Raw genomic sequence first — 24,302 nt, forward strand, 5'->3', positions numbered from 1 at the left:
TGTGTGTGTGTGTGTGTGTGTGTGTGTGTGTGTGTGTGTGTGTGTGTACACAGACATGTATATATTCATTCAAAGCTGAAACCCAGGTTTTTCGAATATATCTATATCACGTATGTATATGTTTCTAAATTTCGGTTTTCTCCTGCAAAATAATCTATGTAAACACACTAAGGGCTGATGATTTAAAGATTTTGGATTTACTTCTAATAACAGAATAACCAACTTTAAAATGTTTTCATGAGCTATCTAAATAAAAGTGACTGTCCACTGAGAACAGCTATTGAATTATATAAGTAAACTGTGAAGGGCAACTATACACAGACATACATATATATAACCTATTGAAATGTGCCCCGCAATTTGAAGAAAAAGTTTAGGGAAGTTCAGTCCAGAAGCTCTCCAGTTGATGAACTCTCACCAAAGATTTCAGCTCTTCACTACATCTTTTCATTCTCATTTTAGCCTATCCCAAAAAAAGAAACTCATTTGTCAGTGAAAACAATCTCTGTTTAATATATTGGAAATGTACAGTGTATGTTAAGAGAAGAAAAATGGATTTTTACAGTTCAGTGTATATACCCTTTTCAGGTTCCCCAGCACCAGCTATGTCTTCTGTTGTATCTCCTAGCAGTGCTGCAGCTAGCAGACTGGCTGAACAAGGAAGGGATTTAATTGGTCCTACAGGTATTCAACAGCATTGACTGGCTAAGTCCCTCTTTGCCGCTGCTGAAGCTACACTAATTTCCCAGTTTATAGTCATTTCTCTTGTATTTTTAGGAGTTTGTTTGTGTGATCCCTGCTTTTTTGATGACTGCCACTTTTAACACTTTTATGGAAGTAATTTGTGCTTTCTGTACTTAGTACATCTTTCTGTCTTTTCTATCATTGGTAGGATGAGCTTGTAAATCTGACATTTTACCTTGTCCTAAGGTAAAATATGTGAAATGTAATGCTAATTTGTAACCTCCTTGCTTAGTCCTGGAAAATTTGTTTATCCCTAAACTCTCAGCTTCATTGCTTTGCAGCTTTATCCTGCCTTTCTAGCTAAACCACACTTCTTTAACTTGGGTAATTTTGTAGTGGGAATGGTGGTTTTCCTTTTCTTAGTTTTTGTTTGCAGTTGGCCTGGGTATAATGTACACATCTAATGATACTAAATAAGGTGAAAAGGGAAAAAAATCACCTTTAAAAAATTGTAAACATATTTGAGTATTTTATGACTTTATCCACTTGTGAATGAGATTTCTGTATAAATTTCTTTTAGACATATCTAAAGTTCTCTTAATATGTTGAAATGGCAAACAGTAAGAAGAGTTGAGTGTGAATATAAAATTGCATGGGGCAACTCAAATGCTTGTGGATACTTCCCTTTTCTTTTAGAAAATCCTTTGCAGGTGTTTTGTTCATAGGAATCATAGATCATAGGGTTTCAATCTAGAGTTAGGAGAGCTATGAGAAACTATCCAGTCCAAATCATTTATTTTACAGATAAGAAAACTGAGACGAATGTTATGTGAAGTCACATGGGCAGTGTGGGAAAGGCATAGTTTCACTGTTGGCCCTCTGACTCCAGAACCACTACTTATTTTCCCTTTTGATCAGACTAATTAAATAAGTCTCTCCCCCCCCCCTTTTTTTTTTAAAGCAGCTGGGGTTAAGTAACTTGCCCAAGGTTACACGGCCAGTTCTTTTTTTGTGTGGGTATCTGAGGCCGGAACTGATCCAGGTCCTCCCCACTCTGGGGCCTGCGCTCTTACTCACTGCACCACCTAGCCGCCTCTAGTCCCCCCCCTTTTAATGTCCATTCTAAATGCTTATTTTAATTATTTGGTAACTTAAAGATTTTTTTTTTTTAGATCTGAAGCAGTATTCTTTACATGGCCATAATTAGCAAACTTTTTGTATAAAATTCCTTCATTTTCAAATTTTTGCATGACAATACTTGATTAAAGAGTGACTATCACTGCTTCATGCAGAATCTCAAGGTTCCGGGGTTTTTTGTTTTTTTTTTTTGGTGTCATTTACTATTTATTGCCCCTTCTCCCTCAGTTAAAGGAGTTTGACAAGATAACAATTTCAACTACAGCATTTTTGTAAATAATAAAGAAATTTTAGTGACTATAAGTTTTCACAGATTCCTTGAATTACATTCAAGCTAAAAAAGGACATTAGAAATAATATAGGCCAACCATCTTATGTCAGAAATGAGGTTAAATGACCTGTCCAAGGTAAATTTAGTAAGAAAGAGCTGGTTAATAACAGACGCAGAGCTAGTATTTTACTCTTGATGGTAAAAGATTATTCTCCCAGTTTTTTCTGTACGCTAAAGCTTGCAAACACTGGGAGTGTGTGTTAAGGGTAAGATGGGAGGGGAGGACTATTTATTATTTAGATGTAAGGTAGTGAGGCTATGTGTGAAGTTTATGAGTGAGTTTATTCTTTCTCAACCAACATAAAATTTGCATCAGAATATGTTTAGAATGCTTTTTGGCATTTCTAAGCTGCTTTTATATATAGAATAGGAGTTATTTCCTCAGTGGGAAAGTTTCATAGATTTCAACAAGTTTTAGACTTTTATAGAAAATTATTTTTTCATAGTTAAGTAATTTGAATAAGACTATATCAGTGTTGGAGTTTTTCTTTTTATGTTTACATGTATTTTGTTATTGTCATTTAGGTGGCCAGAGAATACAGCAAAAAAGTGGACCAGTTATTTTAGCAGATGAAACAAAAAATCCTGCAATGGAAAAATTAGAGCTTGTAAGAAAATGGAGCCTTAACACCTATAAGGTTTGTAAATTTTGTCACAGAATTGTATTGTATATTCCCATAATAGTGTGAATAACTGCAAAACTTATCTCTAGGGGCAGCTAGGTGGCACAGTGAATAGAGCACCAGCACTGGAGTCAGGAAGACCTGAGTTCAAATTTGGTCTCAGACACTTAACACTAGGTGTGTGACCTTGGCAAGTCTCTTAACCCCAATTGCCCTGCCTTCCCCCCTCCCAAAAAGCCAAAAAAAAGACCTGTCTATAAATTTTCAGAATATTGGATAAAATTAGCACAAGCATAGTCAACTTTAGTCCATGTAAAGACCCCCTTCTTTGTACCTCATGAAGGGTTGTGCTGTCTACTAGGGCACATGATAAAATTATGTCTGCCTGATTCTCAATGTGATTCTTAACATAGTCTTCAGATTTACAAACTGGTTGTTTTGCCAAAGTTCATTTTGTAAGCAGGCTGTTTAGAACATAGAATTTATATGTGTACATATTATTTCCCCCCAAGTAGAATGTGCTATAAACTTATTGATGGCAGGGATTATTTGGGGTTGGGGATGGGAGAGGTAGATCGTTGTACCACTAGCACCTGGCATATATGTATTTAAGTAAATAGTTGTTGATTGATTCTTGTAGAACTATGCCTGTAATTCACAGTTAAATTCTAAGGGCAGCCCATAGAAACCTATTTATTTAGCCCATAATATTGTTGAAATAGTATTAGTAGACTTTTAAAACTCCAGAATTCTTTAGAGCCAATCTGAGTGGTTATGGGTTTTTTTTTTTTTTTTGGTCTTTATTAATTCGTTCGTTTACTTTTAGTGTACAAGATTCAGTTCCACAGTTCTTTGAGTTACCAATCTGAGTTTTGAAACATGAGGCTCTCTGAAATCTGGCTGTGAGAATAATGGAGTAGGATATTCATTGACATTCTCTCTAGGGCTTAGGTAATTCTTATGGCAATGTGGGGCATTGGGAGGGAGGAGAGAGATGGGGAGGGGGAGAGAGTAGGGGATAGGAAGGGGGTCTCTGTCCAAAAAAGTCTACAACAAGCAAGTAGCCTAGGAGGGCAAAGGATCTAATAGCAGCCATTTATATGTATGGATTAGAGGATTTAGGGTCAAAATGATAATTTCTAAATGTTTGGAAATTGAGGACTGCATATATAGATAGGTATATATAATTATAGATATGTATCTGTGTGCATGCATGTGCGCAAACACATACACACACACACTTATATATCTCTTTGTCTTACCTAAGATTGCTCTGTTGAAAAGTAATCTTAATAATGCCAGTATCCCTTATGTTATATAGAATATGTCCTGAAAAGTTGTGCATTACTAATTTTTTTTTGGAGAGGGTTAAATGACTTGCCCAAGGTCACATGGCTAATTTTTGTGTTAAATGTCTGAGGTCGGATTTGAACTCAGGTCCTCCTGACTCCAGGGCTGGTGCTCTATTCACTGCTCCACCTAGCCGCCCCTGCTACTCATTTCTTATAACACAATAGTATTCCATTACATTCATATACCACAACTTGTTTAACCATTCCCCAGTTGATTGGGCATCCCCTTAATTTCCAATTCTTTGCCACCACAAAAAGAGCAGCTATAAATATTTTAGTACATGTGGGTCTTCCTCCCACTTCTATGATCTCTTTGGGATACAGCCCTGGAAGTGGTATTGCAGGGTCAAAGGGTATGCACATTTTTATAGTTATTTGGGCATAGTTCCACATTGCCCTCCAGAATGGTTGAATCAGTTCACAACTCCACCAACAATGCTTTAGTGGTCCAATTTTTCCACATCCTTTCCAGCAGTTGTCATTTTCCTGTTTTATCATCTTAGCCAATCTGGCTGGTGAGATGTGGTACCTCAGAGTTGTTTTGATTTGCATTTTCTCTAATCAGTAGTGATTTAGAGCATTTTTATATGCTTATAGGTATTTTTAATTTCTTCCTCTGAAAACTGCCTGTTCATATCCTTTGACCATCTATCATTTGGGGAATGACTTGCATTCTTTTTTTTTTTTTTAAAGCAGTTGGGGTTAAGTAACTTGCTCAAGGTTACACGGCCAGTTATTTCTGGGTGTGGTGGTAAGTATCTGAGCCTGGATTCGATTGCAGGTCATCTTGACTCTGGAGCCAGTGCTCTTAGTCACTGTACCACCTGGCCTCCCCTAAGCAATTGGGGTTAAGTAACTTGCTCAAGGTTACACGGCCAAGTGTTTCTGGGTGGGTGCTAAGTGTCTGAGCCTGGATTCAATCCCAGGTCGGGATGACTCTGGGGCTGGTGCTCTTACTGGCTGTGCTACCTGGCTGCCCCAATGACTTGCATTCCTATAGATTTGACTCAGTTCTCTGTATATTTTAGAAATGAGTCCTTTATCAGAGACACTGGTTGTAAAAATTCTTTCCCAATTTTTCACTTCCCTCTTAATCTTGGTTACATTGGCTTTGTTTGTACAGAAACTTTTTAAAATTTTTAATAGCTTCTTTTATTAAATCTTTTTCTTGCAGAAGATTCTGGACCTGTAGTTTCATAGGTATAGGGAAGTCTTAGGGAAGAAACTCCCTCCAGGGATACAGATAGGCAATTTATAAGTGCTGCAAATTATAATCATAGAAAGACACCAAGATACTGCAAGATTATGTGACTTGTCCAGAGCCACACATTTATGAAGTGTTTGGGGATAATACTTGAATCCAGTCTTCCAGACTCAGGCTAGATCCTCTAGATAGCAGGGCATATTGCCTTTCAAAATTAAATCTATAGCTACCTTGAATTAGGTCAAGAAAGAGCTCACAGGAACTTTTTTCAGGTGAGCTGGTTCCTTTCTAAAATTTCCACTGTCTTTTTAAAAGCATTATTAAATGAGGTTAATTTAGTATATATAATTTTTTTTTATTAATTTGTTTGTTTCCTTTTAGTTTACAGGATTCAATTCCACAATTCCTTGAGTTTCACATTTTGTCCCCCTCCCCACCATGGCGGCATATAGTCAAGTATAGGATCTGTAAATACTTTCACATTATACATTAGTCAGGTTATAAAGATGGATTGTATCAGCTGGAATGAAAAATGGTAAAGAGGACATAAAACCAAATAAGAGAACGAAAAAGATCAGGTATTTTGCTTCCACCTGGATATAAACTCATTTCTTTCTAGTTCTTTCTCTGGATGCACGTATTTCTCTCCATGATGAGTCTTTGGGGATTGACTTATATTACTGAATTGCTGAGAAGAGTCCAGTCTATCAAAGTTGGTCATCACACGTTATGTCTGTAATTGTGTACAAATTTCTCCTGGTTCTACTCTTCTCACTCAGCATCAGTTTGTATAAGCCTCTCCAGGTAAATGTGAAGACCGTCTGCTCCTCGTTTCTTATAGCAAAATAGTATTCCATAACATGCATATACCACAACTTGTTCAGGCATTCCCCAATTGATAGGCACCCCCTTAATTTCTAATTCTTTGCTACCACAAAAAGAGCTGCTATAAACATTTTTGTACATATGGGTCTTTCTCTCATTTCTATGATCTCTTTGGGATATAACCCTAGGAGTGATATTGCTGGATCAAAGGGTATGAAAGTATTTATAGCCCTTTGGGCATAATTCCAGATTGCCGTCCAGAAAGGCTGGATCAGTTCACAACTCCACCAGCAATGCATTAGTGTTCCAATTTGCCCACATCCTCTCCAGCATTTGTCTTTTTTCCTGTTTTGTCATCTTAGCCAATGTGACTGGTGAGGTGTGGTACCTCAGAGTTGTTTTGATTTGCATTTCTTTAATCAATAGTGAATTAGAGCATTTCTTCATGTGCTTATAGATAGCTTTAATTTCTTCCTCTGAAAACTACCTGTTCCATATCCTTTGACCATTTATCAATTGGGGAATGACTTGTATTCTTATAAATTTGACTCAATTCTCTGTATATTTTAGAAATGAGTCCTTTGTCAGAGACATAGGTTGTAAAGATTCTTCCCCAATTTCCCACCTCCCTCTTAATCTTGGTTACATTGGCTTTGTTTGTACAGAAGCTTTTCAATTTCATGTAGTCAAAATTATCCATTTTACATTTTATAATGTTCTCTAATTCTCGTTTAGTCATAAAGTCTTTTCCTCTCCACAAGTCTGATAGGTAAAGTATTCCTTGTTTTAGGAGACTGCTTACAGTATCAACCTTTATAGGGAAGGTGGACTAGCTATACCGGATTTCAATCTGTATTATAAAGCAGCAGTCATCAAAACTACTTGGTACTGGCTGAGGAATAGAGGAGTGGATCAATGGAATAGATTAGGCACACGAGATTCAGAAGTCAATGACTATAGTAATCTATTGTTTGGTAAACCCCCAGACACTGGTTTTTGGGATAAGAACTCACTATTTGACAAAAACTGCTGGGAAAACTGGAATATAATATGGCAGAAACTGGGCATAGACCATTATCTAACACCATATACCAAAATCAAGTCTAAATGGGTGCATGATCTAGGCATAAAGGTTGATACTGTACAGAAACTTTTCAATGTAATATAATCAAAATTATCCATTTTGTATTTTATAATGCTCTCTAACTCTTGTTTGGTCATAAAATCTTCCCTTCTGCATAAATCTGGTAGGTAAAATATTCCTTGCTTTCCCAGATTGCTTACAGTATCAGCCTTTATACCTAGATTGTGTACCCATTTAGACTTGATTTTGGTATATGGTGTTAGATATTGGTCTAAACATGTTATTTTTAAAAGCTTCAGAAAAACCTGTGGAAAATATTCATGGCTTCCATGAAAAATGGAAGCTGATTAAATTTATTCCCTGGGAAAATTATTTATTCATTTTAGCATATGTTTCCTGCATTGCAGCCTGTAAGTATCCTTTGTTAGCTGGTTTAAAAAACTTTTTAAAAATACTTATACTTTAAATAACTCCTATCAGTGCCTTTGTCTGTTATATCAGTATACTTCCCACTATGGCACCAAATAAGCCCTTTCTTGTAACAAAGAATTATTTGGGGAGAACTGAAGGACACCGAGTACTCGGCTGACTCTGCTGTAGGTCTCACACCCTGCCTTCTCTACCAGAAAGAGGGAGATGCTGCCTCACCTCTTTCTCAGGGCCAAGATTGGCCAATACAGTTACTTAGTCATGTGTTGTTTGGTGTAATTTTCATCTACGCCATTTTCTTCCTTTTATGCATCATACTTGTGGTTTAACCTTACTGCACATCAGTTCACACAAGTCTTCCCGAGTTTCTCTGAGTTCCTCATATTCACTGCTTCTTACAGAGCATTCATATTAGCCATTTCCCATCAGTGGGTGCCTTCTTTGTTTCTTTTACTAACTCAAGAAGTGCTGCTACAAGTAATTTGGTGCATACGGGATCTTTCTTCTTTAATCTTCTTAGAATATATGCCCAGTAGTGGAATCTTTGAGTCAAACTGTATAAACTCTACCGACTTTTTCCCCCAAACAGTTGCGGTTGTTTTCCATGGTACTGCTCTATCTGTAGCACATTAATGTGCCTGTCTTCACATAGCCTCTACTTGCTTATTGTTGAAAGTTTTTTCTTAATGTAGACCTGTCTATATTACAACAGAATTGGGTTTGAGAGAAGTATTTTGTTTGATGGGGATGTCACTTTTCCATTTAGTACATAGCCTGTGCCTTTCTAAATTAGCCTTAATGAATATATTTTGGACCTAAGATATATCATGATAGAATTCTTCTTAACTAACATCTTTATAATTAAGTGATCAGTGTTTATACTTGTTGTTCTTAAGTCGTTTTTCGGTTGTGTCTTATTCTTTATGACCACATTTAGGGTCTTCTTGGCAAAGATACTGGAGTGATTTTCCATTTCTTTTTCCAACTCATTTTACAGATGAGGAAACTGAGGCCAACAGGGTTAAGTGACTTGCTCAGGGTCACCCAGCTAATAAGAGTCTGAAGCTGAATTTGAACTCACTCTTGGCTGCAGGCCCAGTGCTCTATCTGTTGTACCACCTAGCTGTCCTATCAGTATTTTTATGTTGGGTCTTATTTCTATTTTAAATAAAGTTGTTACTTGATGAGAGTCTGTATGGAAGTGACAGTTTGGGGTCATAAAAGTGGCTGTTTTATTTCAAACTAATTGAGGGGAGAGGGCAAGCAATACATAACTGTATCAAATCTGTTGTCATGTTCTGGCTGCCAAGTGTGAACCCTTGCCTAAATGAGCATTGAGTAACCTTTTAGGCTCACCCATGGGATCAGTCCATTAAGTCACCTTCTATTGCAAAGAGTTAGCCTAAGAATCTTAATAGTTCAGAATTCACCTTTCTGTGTTTGTCTTTATAACCTATAAAGTTATTACTCTCATTGGTTTCTGATTGTAGTTAACTACTTAAATACTAGTTTTGGCCCTGGCTGGATCTTGGGGGATTGTGTTTGCTACTTCTTTCTCCCATTCTGGGTGCCCTGGATCTTCTTCCTAAATTTTACCCCCTTTCTTAGACTTATGACTCACTTCTGCTGCCTTAGAAGAACTCTCATGTCACTTCTGATTTTAGTAGTCAGCCCTAATCTCTGACACTTTTTTCTAAAGATCTATTGCAAACATTTGTTGTATGATATTAAGAAGATAGTTCTGTTAAATCAGAACCTGACTGCTTTTTCTTTTTTAAGCCCAATCTACACTAGGAAAAATAAATATTTGTATTCATGTTATTTTTTAAACAATTATTTATGACATGCCTACTCTGCAATTTAGTATCACTAAAAAGGTTGGACATTAGTTTTATATTAGATCAACTTGCCTTTAGTGTTACTTTCTCAAACTGCTGCTTTTCACCAAGAGTATGTGGAAAATAATTATGTATGTTCCTTTCTTTTGTTCTAAAATAGGAGATATAGAAGAAATCTATGTATACTTTATTAGAAGAATAGCCTAGGTCTTGGTCTCCAGAGTGGTTTTACCTGGCATGTTTCCCAAACACTAAGTGCCCTAAAAAAAATCATTTAAAGTCTGTCATCAGTGTTCACACTGAACCTCATCCTCCTCAACTTTCCTTTCTCTTAATGTAGTATCTTCTGAACTTTCAGGCCTGTTTTTCTTGTTACCTTTGTCTCATTTGTTCATTGGCTGTCCTGTTAGCCTGCTAATTTGTTAATATTTTCACCTGTGTCCCTGAGCTCCTTCTTTTCCTCCCTTTGCTCACTTTTTAATATCTGTCTTTTGTACCTAGGTAGCTTTTCTTTCCCCAGGGTCCTTTGTTGTGTAGTTGCTTGACACTACAGAAAACATTAAATTGATATGGACCTACCTACTTACTTTTTAATTAACACTGACGTTCATGACCTATGTGTTCATTATTCATTTTATTCTTTTTTTCCTTAATAATATTTATATATATTTAAGAGTTTACAAAGTGCTTTATATACATTATCTCCTTAGAAGTTCATAGAAGCTGAGGAAATAAGCACCTTAAGGTTAGGAGGCTTGCCTCTGTTCACATAGAGGCAGGATTCAAACCCAGGTACTGTTTGAATCCAAGTCTAGCACTCTTTTCATTCCGCTATGCAGCTTCTTGACATAGGGCCAGGTCTGTAGCAGGCCAATAACTTTAGGCCTCTTTGCTTACTACTGTTTGTAAGGAAATTTTTTTTAAATGTTAGCAAAAATCAGTGCTTATGAAAAGATCTATTTTTTATCACATTTTCCCACAATCAGTATTTTTCCCTTATAGATTTCCTTTTTAAATCTAGCATTGAAGATTTTTAGAGGTAGCTGGTAGCACAGTGGATAGAGCTCTGGGCTGTAAGTCAAACTTAGACTCAGATATCTGCTAGCTGTGCTGCCACACTAATGATGAGTTCTTCAGTTTGAAAAGACTACAAGCCAAGACCAAAGTGCAAGGCGTGTTGGTCCGTGATTTTTTGTTTGCAGATGATTGTGCCTTCCATGCAGCCTCTGAAACTGAGATGCAACAAAACATAGATCAATTCTCTGCTACTTGTGCTCATTTTGACCTAATAATCGACACCAAGAAAATGCAGGTGCTTCATCAGTCACCACCACACCATCCATACGTGGAACTATCAGTTACAGCAAATTGAGTAGTCTTGAATGCCTTGGATAAGTTCACTTACCTTGGTAGTGCACTTCCCAAGGTTGTATACATTGATAATAAAGTTGACACATGCATTGCCAGAGCTAGCTTAGTGTTAGGGAGGCTCCCAAGAAAAATATGAAAGAGAAAAGGTATTAGACTGACTACCAAACTGAAGGTTTACAGAGCTGTTGTGCTGACCTCATTGTTGTATGCCTGTGAAACCTGGACAGTCTACCAGCACAATGCCAGGAAACTGAATCACTTCCATTTGAATTGTCTTAGGAAGATTCTGAAGATCACCTGGAACGATAAAGACCACTGAGGTCCTTTCTTGAACTAAACTGCCAATCATTCAAACTCTGCTTCACAGAACACAACTACAATGAACTGACCACATTGTTCAAATGCAACAGCTTGCCAAAAAGACTATTTTATGGAGAACTCACACAGGGCAAGCGCTTACATGGTGGTCAGAAGAAGTAATACATGGACATTCTCGTGGTCTCTCTTAAGGACTTTGGAATTGATTGTGTGACATATGAGACACTGGCACAAGACTGTTCAGCATGGTGTTCCCTCATCAGAGAAGGTGCTGTGCTCCATGAACAAAGAAGAACTAAAATAGCTCCCAAAAAAATGCAAGATTCACAAATTTGGAGAATCCACTCCAAATGTTCACATGGCCTATTTGTGCCCAACCTGTGGTAGAACATTCCAACCTCGTATTGGAATGATCAGCCACAGCCACAGTTGGATGGATACACTGAAACTTGACTCTAGCACAGTAATGTTATTCTGATCCTCTTCGAGAATGAAGGACAACAACCAACCAACCAACCAGACCTGGGCGTGTCACTTAACCGTTGTCTACCTCAAGTTTCCTCATCTGTAAAATGGGTATAATGATAGCACTTAACCTCCTATGGTTGTTGTGAGGATAAAATGATGTAATATTTGTAAAACACTTTACAAATTTTTCTATATAAATACTAATTATTATTATGATTATCATTCTATACCCCATTACCTCCAAAATTAATTTTTTATAGAAAAACATGAAAAACTAAACAACATTAATAAATGGAAACATAGAACCATAGAGATAATCTGATAAAACTGCTTCCTCTTATAAGTGAGAAAACTGATAGTTCTGTTATTTTCATTGTCAAGACATTAAAGTAGAGACAAGGAAATAGGCTAAAGTCCCTGATATATGTCATTTTAAAGTTGGCAGTTTGAATTCTTAAGTACATCTGGAAACAGTTTATATTTTTTGAGGCTTCCTTCATGTGTCATGTGACCAGATTTATGCTGGGTCCTAGTGAATGATGCATTATGAATCCTCTTTTTACAAAAGGCAGCTAGTATAGTAATCTGCAAAGTCTGTGTTGACAGGCTATGAAATGTTCTCATTTCCAGATCACTTAGATTTCTTGTAGATATTATATAGATGAGATTGCCTTATCTACATTTAAAAACACAAGTTCCTTAAACAGTTCATAATTTGCTTCTAATATCCAGATTTCATTTGATGTGTTCTAGAGTGTCAATCCTTCCTCCTTTTTTTTTTCTCACTTTTGAGAAGTGAGGTCTCCTAGAAACAAAAGGCATTTGCTCATTAGATCTCCTTCCCATGTCAGAGAGTACATTCTGCTCCTTACCCTTTATTTCTCCATAATAGTCTACCACTAAGTCAACAGAGAACATTACTGTCACTCTACCCTGTCTACAAAAACTTCTTCAATGAATCTTGGCTTTTTTGACCTTTGTACAGAAAACCTCATCTATCATTAATAGAAGTGCCACTTGATTTAGCTTGCATTAGAATAAAACTTCATCTATAAAAGGAAAAAATTCTAGTTGGATATGGTAATGAGCACATTTCCCTATCAGTCATGTCGCAAAAATCTTTTAAAACAACTTTTCTCAAACATCATGTTAGTGTCTGCAATATATTTCTCCTCTTCCCCAAAGTTTTTTTTATAAAAATAATTGTATCCCCCTGCTAAATAACCTAGCCTTATTCCTTTGACCTTACATTTTCTATATTCTTAAAAGTTAAATTCCTTTGAAAAGTTTAATCTCTTTAATCATTTTCTGTTCTGAAGTAGAGAATTAGTCAGGGAATATCAATTTAATTTGTAAATTAAATGCAGATGGAAAGTAAAATCAACTTGCCATCAACATTTTTGGAACATTAATGCTGTTTTACTAGTCTCAGAACATTATAATTAATTTTTAATTAACAAATTTGTTGTAAGAATTAATATTGCAAAATATTTTTAAAACAAATGCATAAATAACATCTAAAATTCTGAGTTATGGTTATTTTATTTTAATTCAGGGTTTTTTGTTGTTCAAATTCTTACACTCCCCCTCCAATTGAGAAGGAAAGAAATACAAAACCCAATGCAGTTTGTGAAGTCATGCAAAATAAATGTTTGCATTAGGCATGTTCTAGAGGGGAAAAAAAGTCAAGAAAGAAAAAAACTATGATTCAATTTGCTCTCTGAATTAACTAGTTCTCATTCTGGAAGTAGAAAGCATTTTTCATCAGGAGTTATTTGGAATTGTGGTGAGGTTAGTGTGTTAATTTTGATTTCTCATAAAGTCATTAGCTTCCATTTGCTCCAATCTAATTCTGAAGCAATGATTCTCCTCAGTGAGCTTTTGAGAATCTTTTTCCATCTGGCAAATTCGGCTTTTTAAGGCATTCTTCTCCTCATTGCCTTTTTGAGCCTCTTTTGCCATTTGAGTTAGTCTATTTTTTAAGGTGTTATTTTCCTCAGTCAGGCTTTTGACTCTCATTTAATAGTTTTCTTGCATTCTTCTCATTTCTCTTCCCAATTTTTACTCCACTTCTCTTATCTGCTTCTTAACGTCCTCTATGGCCTGTAACCAGCTTGTATTTTCCTTTGAAGCTTTTGGTGCAGGAGTTCTGACTTCACTGTCTTCCTCTTGTTCCATGCTTTGCTCCTTTTTGTCCCCCAAATAGGAGTCTAATGTTGGAATCTTCTGTCAGCTTTGTTTCTTTTGCCTGGTCATGTCGCCCCTCAGTCACTTGACCTCTGGGCTTTTTGCCACAGTAGGACTCTGCCACCAGACAGGGGAGCTTTTGTCCCAAACACTGGGGTTTTCTCAGCTGCCGGAGGTATTAGATGGGTGCCCTCTCTGAGGTCTCCACACTCTCCGGCAAGCTGGACACACACCCTAGGACCTCCACCCTAGACTGCAATCCAGATCCAAGAAGGTTAAAGCAAGAGCAATTACCCCTCAGACTGGTTGCTTGGTCCCCCTACACTCTGCAGGCCAGGAGCTGAAGCTGCCACATGGTGCTGGCTGGCTGTGCCAGGCATCTCAGTGGCTTTTTGTCCTGGGGGCAAAAGCCACATACTCCCACTTACCGGGTCCCAAAGTCCAGACTGCACTGACCTCTCACTTTGTCCTTTGCATCTGTGTGTTGATAAATCTGGAAATGGCCACAGCTGCTGCTGATCCGGAGTTCTTCCTGCTGGTGGCTGGTCAGGCCTGCCCTGGGGCTAAAGCCTTGGCGTGGGGCTGGGCTCGTCTCCCAGAGTGCTGCGCTGGCCAATTCTTGCTGGCCTGCCGGGCTGTCCTCAGTGGGAGGTTAGCTTCTCTGTGTCATTTTGTGGGTTCTGCAGCTCCAAAGTTTGTTCAGAGTCCCCTTTTTACATGGATTGGGGAAGGTGGAAGCCAGAGCAGTGGGGAGGTCCTGCTTCTACTCTGCCATCTTGACTCCTCCCCCATCTCTGTCTTGTTGGTCATTGTGTTAATCACTCAGTCTTTCACAGTTGAGTCTCTTTGCAACGTTGTTGTTACTGTGTAAAGTGTTCTCCTGGTTTTGTTCATTTCACTTTGTATCAGTTCAGACATCTTCACAGGTTTTTTCTGAAACCATATCCGTGATTTCCTGCAGGACAACATAACATAACTTGTTCAGCCATTTCCCAATTAATGGCCATCCCCTCAGTTTCTAATTCTTTGGCACCACAAAAAGAGCTGGTATAAATATTGCTCTACAGATAGGCCCTCTACCTCTTTCCTTGATCTTTTGGGAATGTAGAGCTAGTTCGTTTAGTTCATTTTAGTAGCTTTTGAACATAGTTCCAAATTGCCTTTGTCAATAGTTAGAATAGTTGACAGCTCTGCCAACAATGCATTAGTGTACTTAATTTTCCCACATCACCTCCATCATTTGTCATTTTCCTTTTCTATCATCTTAGCCAATCTCATGGGTGTGAGATAGTACCTCAGATTTAATTTACATTTCTCTAATTATTTCTCATATGACTATTAATGACTTTGATTTCTTCCTCTGAGAACTGTTTATATTCTTTGATCATTTATCAGTTGTGGAAGCTTGGTTGGTTAGTTGTTAATTCATTCAGTCATGTCCGATTCTTTATGACCCCATGTATCATAGCATTCAAGGGCCTTCTATCCTTCACTATCTGCTAAAGTCTGTCCAAGCTCATATTTGTTGCTTCCATGACATTCATCTCATCCTTTGCCATCCCCTTCTCCTTTTACCTTCAGTCTTTTTCAGCATCAGGGTCTTTTCTAGCAAGTCCTGTTTTCTCATTATATGGCCAAAGCATTTAAGCTTCAGCCTCAGTATTTGTCCTTCCATTTAATAGCCTGAATTGATTTCTTTAAGTATTGACTGATCTGATCTCCTTACTGTGTGTGCAAGGAGATCTCAAAAGTCTTCTCCAGCACCACAATTCAAAAGCATCAGTTCTGCAGCACTCAGCTTTCCTTATAATCCTACTGTCACAGTCTTCCTTTACTACTAGAAAAACCATAACTTTGACTATATGGACCTTTGTTTGAAAGATGATGTCTGCTTTTTAGAATGCTGTCCATATTTACCATAGCTTTCCTTCTAAGGAACAAGCATCTTTTAATTTCATGGCTACAGTCATCGTCTGCAGTGATCTTTGACCCTAAGAATATGAAATCTGATGTTTCCATTTCTTTTCCCTTATTTGCCAGGAAATGATGTGAGCAGTTGCCATGATCTTGTTTTTTTTTTCTTTTTTTTTTTTTTTTAAAGCAATCAGAGTTAAGTAACTTGCTCAAGGTTAAACGGCCAGTTATTTCTGGGTGTGGTGCTGAGTGTCTGAGCCCGAGATTCAATCTCCAGGTCATCCCAACACTGAAGCCGGTGCTCTTACTCGCTGAGTCACCTGGCCGCCCCTATGATCTTGGTTTTTTTTTTTTTAATGTTAAACTTCAGGCCAGCTTTTACACTATCCTCTTTCACCCTCATCAAGAGGATTCTTAATTCTTCTTCACTTTCTGCTAACAGAGTGGAGTCATCTATGTATCTGAGATAATTGGTATTTCTTCCAGCAGCCTTAATTTTAGTTTTTGATTTGTCCAGCCTGGTATTTTGCATGATGTACTCTGCATATAAGTTAAATAAAACAGTACAGCCTTGTTGTACTCCTTTCCCTATCTTAAACCAGTTGTTCCATGTTGGGTTCTGACTTGCTTCTTGACCCGCATGTAGGTTGCTCAGGAGACAAGTAAGATAATCTGATACTCCCATCCTTTTGAGAACTTGCCATATTTTGTTTTGATCCACACAGTCAAAGGCTTTGGCATAGTCAATGAAGCAGAAGTAGGTGTTTCTTCTGGAACTTCTCCCTTGCTTTCTCCATAATTCAGTGAATATTGGAAATTCCTCTGCCTCTTTTGACAACCAGCCTGCTTTTATGGTAATTTTCAGTTCACATAGGCTTAAGCCTACCTTGCAGAATCGTAAACATAACCTTGCTGGCACATGAAATGAGTGCACTTGTTCAGCAATAGGAACATTCTTTGGCATTGCCTTTTTGGTTTTTGTTGTTGTTGTTCTCCATTTTTTAAAATAAAAATTTTTCCCATTTATATATAAAATTTTTTTTTACCATTTTTTAAAATTTTGAGTTTCAAATTCTCTCCCTCTCCTCTCTTCCTGAGACAGTAAGCAGTTTGATATAGGTTATACATGTGCAGTCCTACAAAACATATTTCCATATTAATCATGTTGTGAATGAAGAAACCAACCAAAAAAAACTAACCCATGGAAAAATTAAAGTGAAAAATAGTACACTTTGTTTAGCATTCAGACTCCCATTAGTTTTTTCTTTGGATGTGGATAGCATTTTTCATCATGGGTCCTTTGTATTGTATTGCTGATAATAACTAAATCATTCACAGTTGATCATCTTACAATATTGCTGTTATTGTGTACAATGTTCTCCTGGTTCTGCTCACTTCACTTTGCATCAGTTCATGTAAATCCAGGTTTTTCTGAAATCATCCTGCTTGTCATTTCTTATAGCCCAGTAATATTCCATTACAATCATATACTACAGCTTGTTTAGCCATTCTCCAATTGATGGGCATCCCTTTGATTTTCAGTTCTTAGCCACTATAAAAAGAGCTTCTATAAATATTTTTGTACAAATACATCCTTTCACCCTTTTTTAAAAAAAATCTATTTGGGATACAGATCTAGTAGTGTTGATGGATCACAGGCTATGCACAGTTTTATACCCTTTGGGCATAGTTCAATATTGCTCTCCAGAATGGTTGGATCAGTTCACAACTCCAGCAACAGTGCATTATTATCCCAATTTTCCTACATCCCTTCCAATATTTATCATTTTCCTTTTTTTATCATATTAGCCATTCTGATAGGTGTGAGGTGGTACCTCAGTATTGTTTTAATTTTCATTTCTCGAATAATGATTTACAGTATTTTTTTTTGCATGACTATAGATAGCTTTGATTTCTTCATCTGAAAACTGCCTGTTCATATCTTTTGACCATTTATCAATTAAGGAAATGATGGCATTGCCCTTCTTTAGTATTGGGATGTAAGTTGATCTTTTCCCATCCAATGGCCACTGTTGAGTTTTCCAGATTTGCTGGCATATTGAATGCCACACTTTAACATCACCTTTTGGCATTTTAAATAACTCAGCTGGAATGCCATCATCTCTACTAGTCTTATTGTTAGCAGTGCTTCCTAAGGCCCACTTGACTTGATTCTGTAGGACATCTAGCTTTAGATCAGTAACCACATCAGTATGGTTATCTTATGAAATTAAGATCTTTCTTATATAATTCTTCTATATGTTCTTACCACCCCTTCTTAATCTGTTCTACTTCTGTTAAGTTCCTACCATTTTTGTCCTTTATCATGCCCAGTTTTGCATGAAACATTCCCTTGATATCTCTAATTTTCTTGGAAGAGATCTCTTATTATTGCTTTCTTCTGTTTCTTTTCATTGCTCATTTAAGAAAACCTTTTTATCTCTCCTTGCTATCCTTTAGAATTCTACATTGTTAGGTACATATTTCCCTTTCTCCTTTCTCTTTTCCCTCTCACTTTCGTTCTTTCCTCAGCTATTTGTAAAGCTTCATTGGACAGCCATTTTGCTTTCTTGCTTTTTTTTTTTTGAGATGTTTTTTGTTGCTGCCTTCTATGCAGTACCGTAAATCTCTGTCCATAGTCCTTCAGCCACTCTATCAACTATATCTAATTCCTTAAATCTATGCATCACTTCTACTTCATGTTCATAAGGTTATTTTGGTCATGCCTCTATTTTATGATGGTTTTCCTACTTTCTTCAATTTAAGTTTAAATTTTGCCGTAAAGAAGTTCATGGGGGGCATCTAAATGGCACAGTGAATAGAGCACTGGCCCTAGAGTCAGGAGGACCTGAGTTCAAATGTGACCTTAGACACTTGACACTTACTAGCTCTGTAACCTTGGGCAAGTCACTTAACCCCAATTGCCTTGCCTTACCCCCTCAAAAAAAAGTTCATAATCTGAGCCACAGTCCACTCCAGATCCTGTTTTAACTCTACCTTTGGTTGTAATGTGTAGGATCATCTTTTGAGTTGTTGAAAAAGAGTGTTTACTGTGATCAATGAGTTTATCTCGATTAAACTTTATTAGTCTCTGCCCTGCTTCATTTTGTACAATGATAAATTTGCCTCTTACTCCAGTTATCTTTTGGTTTTCTACTTTAGCATCCAATCCCCTATGATGAATGTGACATCTTATTTTTGAGGTTATTTCTAGATATTTTAGGTCTTCATAGAACTGAGCAACTTTGGCTTCTTCAGTATCAGTGGTTGGAGCATAGACTTGTTTTAATGTTGATGTTGAACAATTTGCCTTGGATTCGAGCAGGTATTATTATGTCATTTTTTAGATTAAATCCCAGTACTTCTATTCTCACCTTTTTATTGACTGTGGGGGCTATTCCATTTCTTCTAAAGGATTCTTGCCCATGGTAGTATATGTAATGATTACCTGATTTAAAATTCATGTATTCCCATATACTTAAGTTCACTGACACCCAGGATGTCAGTGTTTAATCTTTCCATCTCCTTCTTGACCATACTCAGCTTACATTGGTTCATAGATCTCACATTCCATGTTCCTATGCAATACTGATCTTACAGTATCAGACTTTACTTTCATCACCAGTCATCTACAACTGAGCTTCCTTTTTGCTTCGACCCAGTTGTTTAATTTTTTCTGGAGCTACTTAAGGTTGTCCTCCTTTCTTTCCTCATAACATGTTGGATACCTTCTGAACTGAGGGGCTCATCTTCTGATATCATGTCTTATATAATTTTAATACTGTCCATAAGATTTTCTTGACAAAGATACTAGAGTGGTTTGTCATTTCCTTCTCCAGTGGATCATCTTTTGTCAGAACTCTCTAGTATGACCAGTCTGTCTTAGGTAACCCTGTGTGGCATAGCATAGCTCATAGTTTCATCGAGCTATGCAAGCTCCTGTGCCACAAGAAGATAGTGATTCAGGAGAGGTTGGTTAGTTTACAAAAGAATTATTACCAGAAAACTTATTCATATAGAATTCAAATTCAGTTAACACTTATTTAATTCTTACCTTGGGTAGAAAACTATACTAGGAAGATACAAAATTTATATATACCATGACCCCTACCTTTATGAAACTGATACTCTAAAAAGAGGAAGATAAGACATATAGGCACAATATACAATGATAAATCATTAAATGTATCAGAGAAGTACAAAATTAAGTTCTTTCCAAGGTCCAAGAAAATTGATGACCATTATGGGGACCAAGGAAGGCTTTATGTAGGAAGAGATAATTAAGGTGAGATTTTTAGATGGATAAGAATTCAGCAAATAAAGAAATGTAGAAAGGACATTTCAGGCATGGGCCATATTAGAGATAAAGCACTAGGTAGGTTTAAGGAACAGCAAGCAGTTGAGTTTGGCTACAGCATAACATAAATGGATTGAATTATAACATAAAACTAGAAAGGGAGGGTATGCTAGATATTTGAAAACCTTGAATTGCAGGTAAAGGAGTTTGAATTTCACTCAGTTGGCAGTAAGAAATCAATAAAGATTTTTAAAGAGCAGTGACATCACTAGATTTAATTCATGAGAAAGATTTTTCTTGTTCAGTCATTTCAGTCTCTTTGTGACCCTATTTAGTAGAGATATTGGAGTGTTTTGCTATTTCTTTCTCTAATTCATTTTACAGAAAAGGAATTGAGGTAAATAGGGTTAAGTGACTAATCCAGGGTCACACAGCTAATATTGTCTAAGGCCAGATTGGAAATCAGGCCTTCCTGATTCCAGAGCTCTATTCAGTGAGTCACCTGGTTGCCCACCATGAGAAAGTTTAGTTTGTCATAAAAAAGGCAGATTAGAGGGGAGAGAGTAGAGGTAGGAAGATCTCTCTAGTTACTGAATTAATCTAGGTGAATGGTAGTAAGGCAGTAGAGAGTAGAAATGGAGACAAGTAGTTCAGAGGTAGAATCAGCAGGACTTGTTGACTGTGTAGATCTGGGATTTTGAAGAGAGGAATAAGAATCAAAGATAACATCAAAGTTTTAATGTGAAGCACTTGAGCCTATAGTGATACCACTTACAAATACTGATATGAGAAGAATAACTAGGTTCAGGAGGGAAAGAAAATAAGCTCACTTTTGAATGTGTTGAGTTTGAAGTGTGTAGACATCACAGGAGAGAGATGACCATTGCACTGTTAGAGGTATAGGCAGGAACCCAGAAGGAATGTCAGGATTGTAGAATTAATGTGGAAGTCATCCGCATATAAGTAATTGTTGAAGCCTAGAAATGAGTGATACATCAAAGAAAAGAACAGAGAGAGAAGAGAAAAGGACTAAATACAGAACCCCAAGAAGTGCTTCCTTAAGGTATTCAAAATAGGACAAGGATCTAATGTAGAAGACACAAGAAACAGAGAGATGAATAGAGAACAGAAAATGGGGTTTATCTAAAGCCAAAAAAGTAAGCATATACTAAGTAGGAGGGGGTATTCTATATGTTTCAGAGAAGTCAAGAAGACTAAAGATCAGAAAAGGCCATTAGATATGATTAGCAGATCATTGGTGACCTTTGAAAGAGCATCCAGCAGAGGAGATAGAAGCCAGATAACAAGGGTCCAAAGAGAGTTAGGTAATAAGACAGTGGAAACATTGGATGGGGATGAGGGAGTGAGAGGGTTGAGAGGACTTTTTTTTTTTTTGGAAGAGGAAACCTGAATGTTTTGTAGGCATATGTAGTCAGTAGAGAAAGAGAAGAAGTGGGGAAAAGGCAGGGGAAGAAAGGTCATAGAATTTAGACCGTCGAGTCTATTTCTTTGATTTTACAGATGAAGAAACTGAAGCTCAAAGAGCTTAATAAGCAGCTTGCCTAAGGATGCACGGATAATAAGTACCAGAGCTGAGATGTGAACCCAGATCCTTAGACTTCATATACAGTGTGCAAGGTCCTAGAGAACAGAAGTGAATGGGAAAAAGCCTCAGATAAAGGGAATTACCCTTGGTGAAAAGTAATCCTATGAGCATGAGGGAATGAGATCAAGGCTTCAGTAGAGAGAGTTAGTATCAATGAGAAATAGATCTTCTGTGATCAGAGGAAAGGAGGGGAGATGGGTGGTGATGCTGAGAAGTTCTGAGGAATGGATGAGGAGAGATAAGGAAGTTAGAAGTCTTCAAACTTTTTTTAGTCTTAAAGTATACTTACAGTTAAGGGAATGATAGAACGATGAGCCAGCAGTGGCAACAGGAGGAGCAGCCAAACAGGTAGGAGATGAACCAAGAAAACTTTCTCAGAAGAGATGGTATATAGGATGAAAGAGTAGCCAGCAGAGTCAGTCATGCCATTATCAGTCATGCATCGCTAAATTCTCTCTCTCCTTTGGTTCTTTCCTCTTTGCCTGAAAACATACTCTAATCTTCCCAGGCCCAGGTAGGAAAAGACCTTCCCTTGACCTTATTTTGTTTAGCCTTAAATATTATATCAAATTCATACAGTTATAGAGCTGGAGGTGGAAGGACTTGCAGACCATGGAGTCTAATCCCCTCATTCTACAAATGGAGAACAGAACCAGAGGAGTAAAGAACATACAGGTAGTATGGGGTTCCATCAGGACTGTTCTGGACCATCTTATTCCCATTCAAAAACTTCCAGGGCCTCCTTGACTATTCAGTAAAGTTCACCTTTTTTTTTTCTTTCCTTTCAAAACTCTCCATACTCTGGCACCATCCCCACAGTTTTTAAAAAACTAAAACCTGTATTTCACCAAGAGTAAATTTTATTTGACAGAAATTATTAGCTAGTTAACTCTAAGTACTGTCTGAAAACAAATGTAAATATTCAAATTAGTAAGAGTTGAGACTTGTTCAGTAAACATTCTTGCTGAGTCCTGATAAACTTCTAAGGAGTCAGACACTTTTCAGTTTGGTATACATTCTGAACTTGGGAGGGGTGATTGCATAAGATTGCAGAAAGCTCTCTGGAAGCCAAAAAAGGGTGTACACTACACGTTGTAACATATGTAACTTTTGAGTTATTACATCATTTTAACTTTTTTCTAAATGAAGTTTATCTTTCTGCTTTTAGTGTACTCGTCAGATTATATCTGAGAAGTTGGGTCGTGGCTCAAGAACCGTGGACCTGGAACTGGAAGCTCAGATTGATATATTAAGAGAAAACAAGAGAAAATATGAAAACATATTGAAACTGGCTCAGACCCTGTCCTCCCAGCTCTTCCAGATGATACACACTCAGAGGCAGCTTGGAGATGCATTTGCTGACTTGAGTTTGAAGTCCTTGGAACTCCATGTAAGGTTCTTCTAATAAATTGGCAGGGGGTGGAGTAAGGAGATAGGCAGAGCACATGTATACATGTGCATATACATACAATCACACATGTTATAAGGAAGTTATAGACCAGTTCGTTTTCTGAAATACAAGATGATTTAGGAAAACCTTGTTCTGAAGACACAATAGAAACATAAGTAAGTTTAGAATTACAAATAAATGATACCAAAGAAGTTATTAATGAACTTGTCTAAGTTTCTTGCTCTCATACTCTGCATCTCTATTTATGATAAATAATCAGAATTGTATGGCATGCATTGAAGAAAATACTTTATATACTCTCTAAAATGATCCATTCATTTTCCATGAACATGAACCACAAGAAATGAAGAAATTTAGGATGTATCCCCTAAGTAAAAGAATACTTAGGGACACATGGTAGCTATCTTCCAAGTATTTGAAGGGCTGTCTTACGGAAGAAGCATTGACTTTGTTTTTCTCAGTGTCCCGAAGGTCAGAACTAAGAGCAGTAGAAGTAAACTTGGACTCCATATAAGGAACAGCTTGATAATTAGAGCTATCCAAAAGTGCATTGGATTGCCTCTGCACAGAGTGAGTCGATGCCCTCCCTTCCCCCCCCATCCCGCCCCAGGTCTTTAAGCAAAGACTGTGGACTGGAATACTTGTCAGTTATGTTGCAGTGTAATTTCTTTTTCTAGTAGGTGTAGGACTAGAGAGCAGGTTAACAAACACTATCTTTCATTGTTAGTAGAATGTCCCTTGAGTTGTAGCATGGTCTAATGGAAAGAGCATTGACTTTGGAGTCAGGAAAATTTAGATTCAAATCCCTCCTGAGACACTTTTTAGCTTGGTGAATCTGGGTAAGTCATTTAACTTCTTTTAAGACTATAGAGTTGTTGTAAGGACCAAATGATTCAATATGTGTAATGTACTTTCAAACCTTAAAGTCATAAGTAAATGTGATCTATTATATAGATCCATTATATGGATTCCAACTCTGAGATTCTGTGAACATTATTCATTTAAAGTTTGGAAGCAATCCTGAAGAATTTTTCAGAGGAAGGAAATGTTGTGGGTCCAGTTTTTAATAAAGGAGAGTACAACACTCCTTTTTTATTTTTTCAGTTAGCAAGCATTTATTTTCTCTCCTTCCATTAGAGGAGAAGAAACCGCATAGGTGTGGGGGATGGATGGGCCATCCTAGTAACAAGTACGCATAGTTAAGCCATACAGATTCCCACATT

General features: G+C 37.2%; 1 protein-coding gene across 9 annotated transcripts in view; it reads left to right on the plus strand.

The window, feature by feature from the left end:
* Positions 1-24,302, plus strand: part of ARFIP1 (ARF interacting protein 1) — a 156,127-nt gene that overhangs the window by 70,073 nt on the left and 61,752 nt on the right. For 8 of the 9 annotated variants that reach the window (XM_069105552.1, XM_069105553.1, XM_069105556.1 and 5 more), the window contains 3 exons: positions 589-684; positions 2,678-2,790; positions 22,837-23,058. In XM_069105552.1, the coding sequence (XP_068961653.1) occupies positions 589-684; positions 2,678-2,790; positions 22,837-23,058 (431 nt within the window). The remainder of the gene's footprint in view (positions 1-588; positions 685-2,677; positions 2,791-22,836; positions 23,059-24,302) is intronic. The other variant, XM_069105561.1, reaches the window with a different exon arrangement.

The sequence above is a fragment of the Petaurus breviceps genome, unplaced genomic scaffold, assembly GCF_028583685.1.
Source record: "Petaurus breviceps papuanus isolate PSGF00001 unplaced genomic scaffold, PetGlider_PUasm1.0 76, whole genome shotgun sequence".
NCBI classification, from domain to species: Eukaryota; Metazoa; Chordata; class Mammalia; order Diprotodontia; family Petauridae; genus Petaurus; species Petaurus breviceps.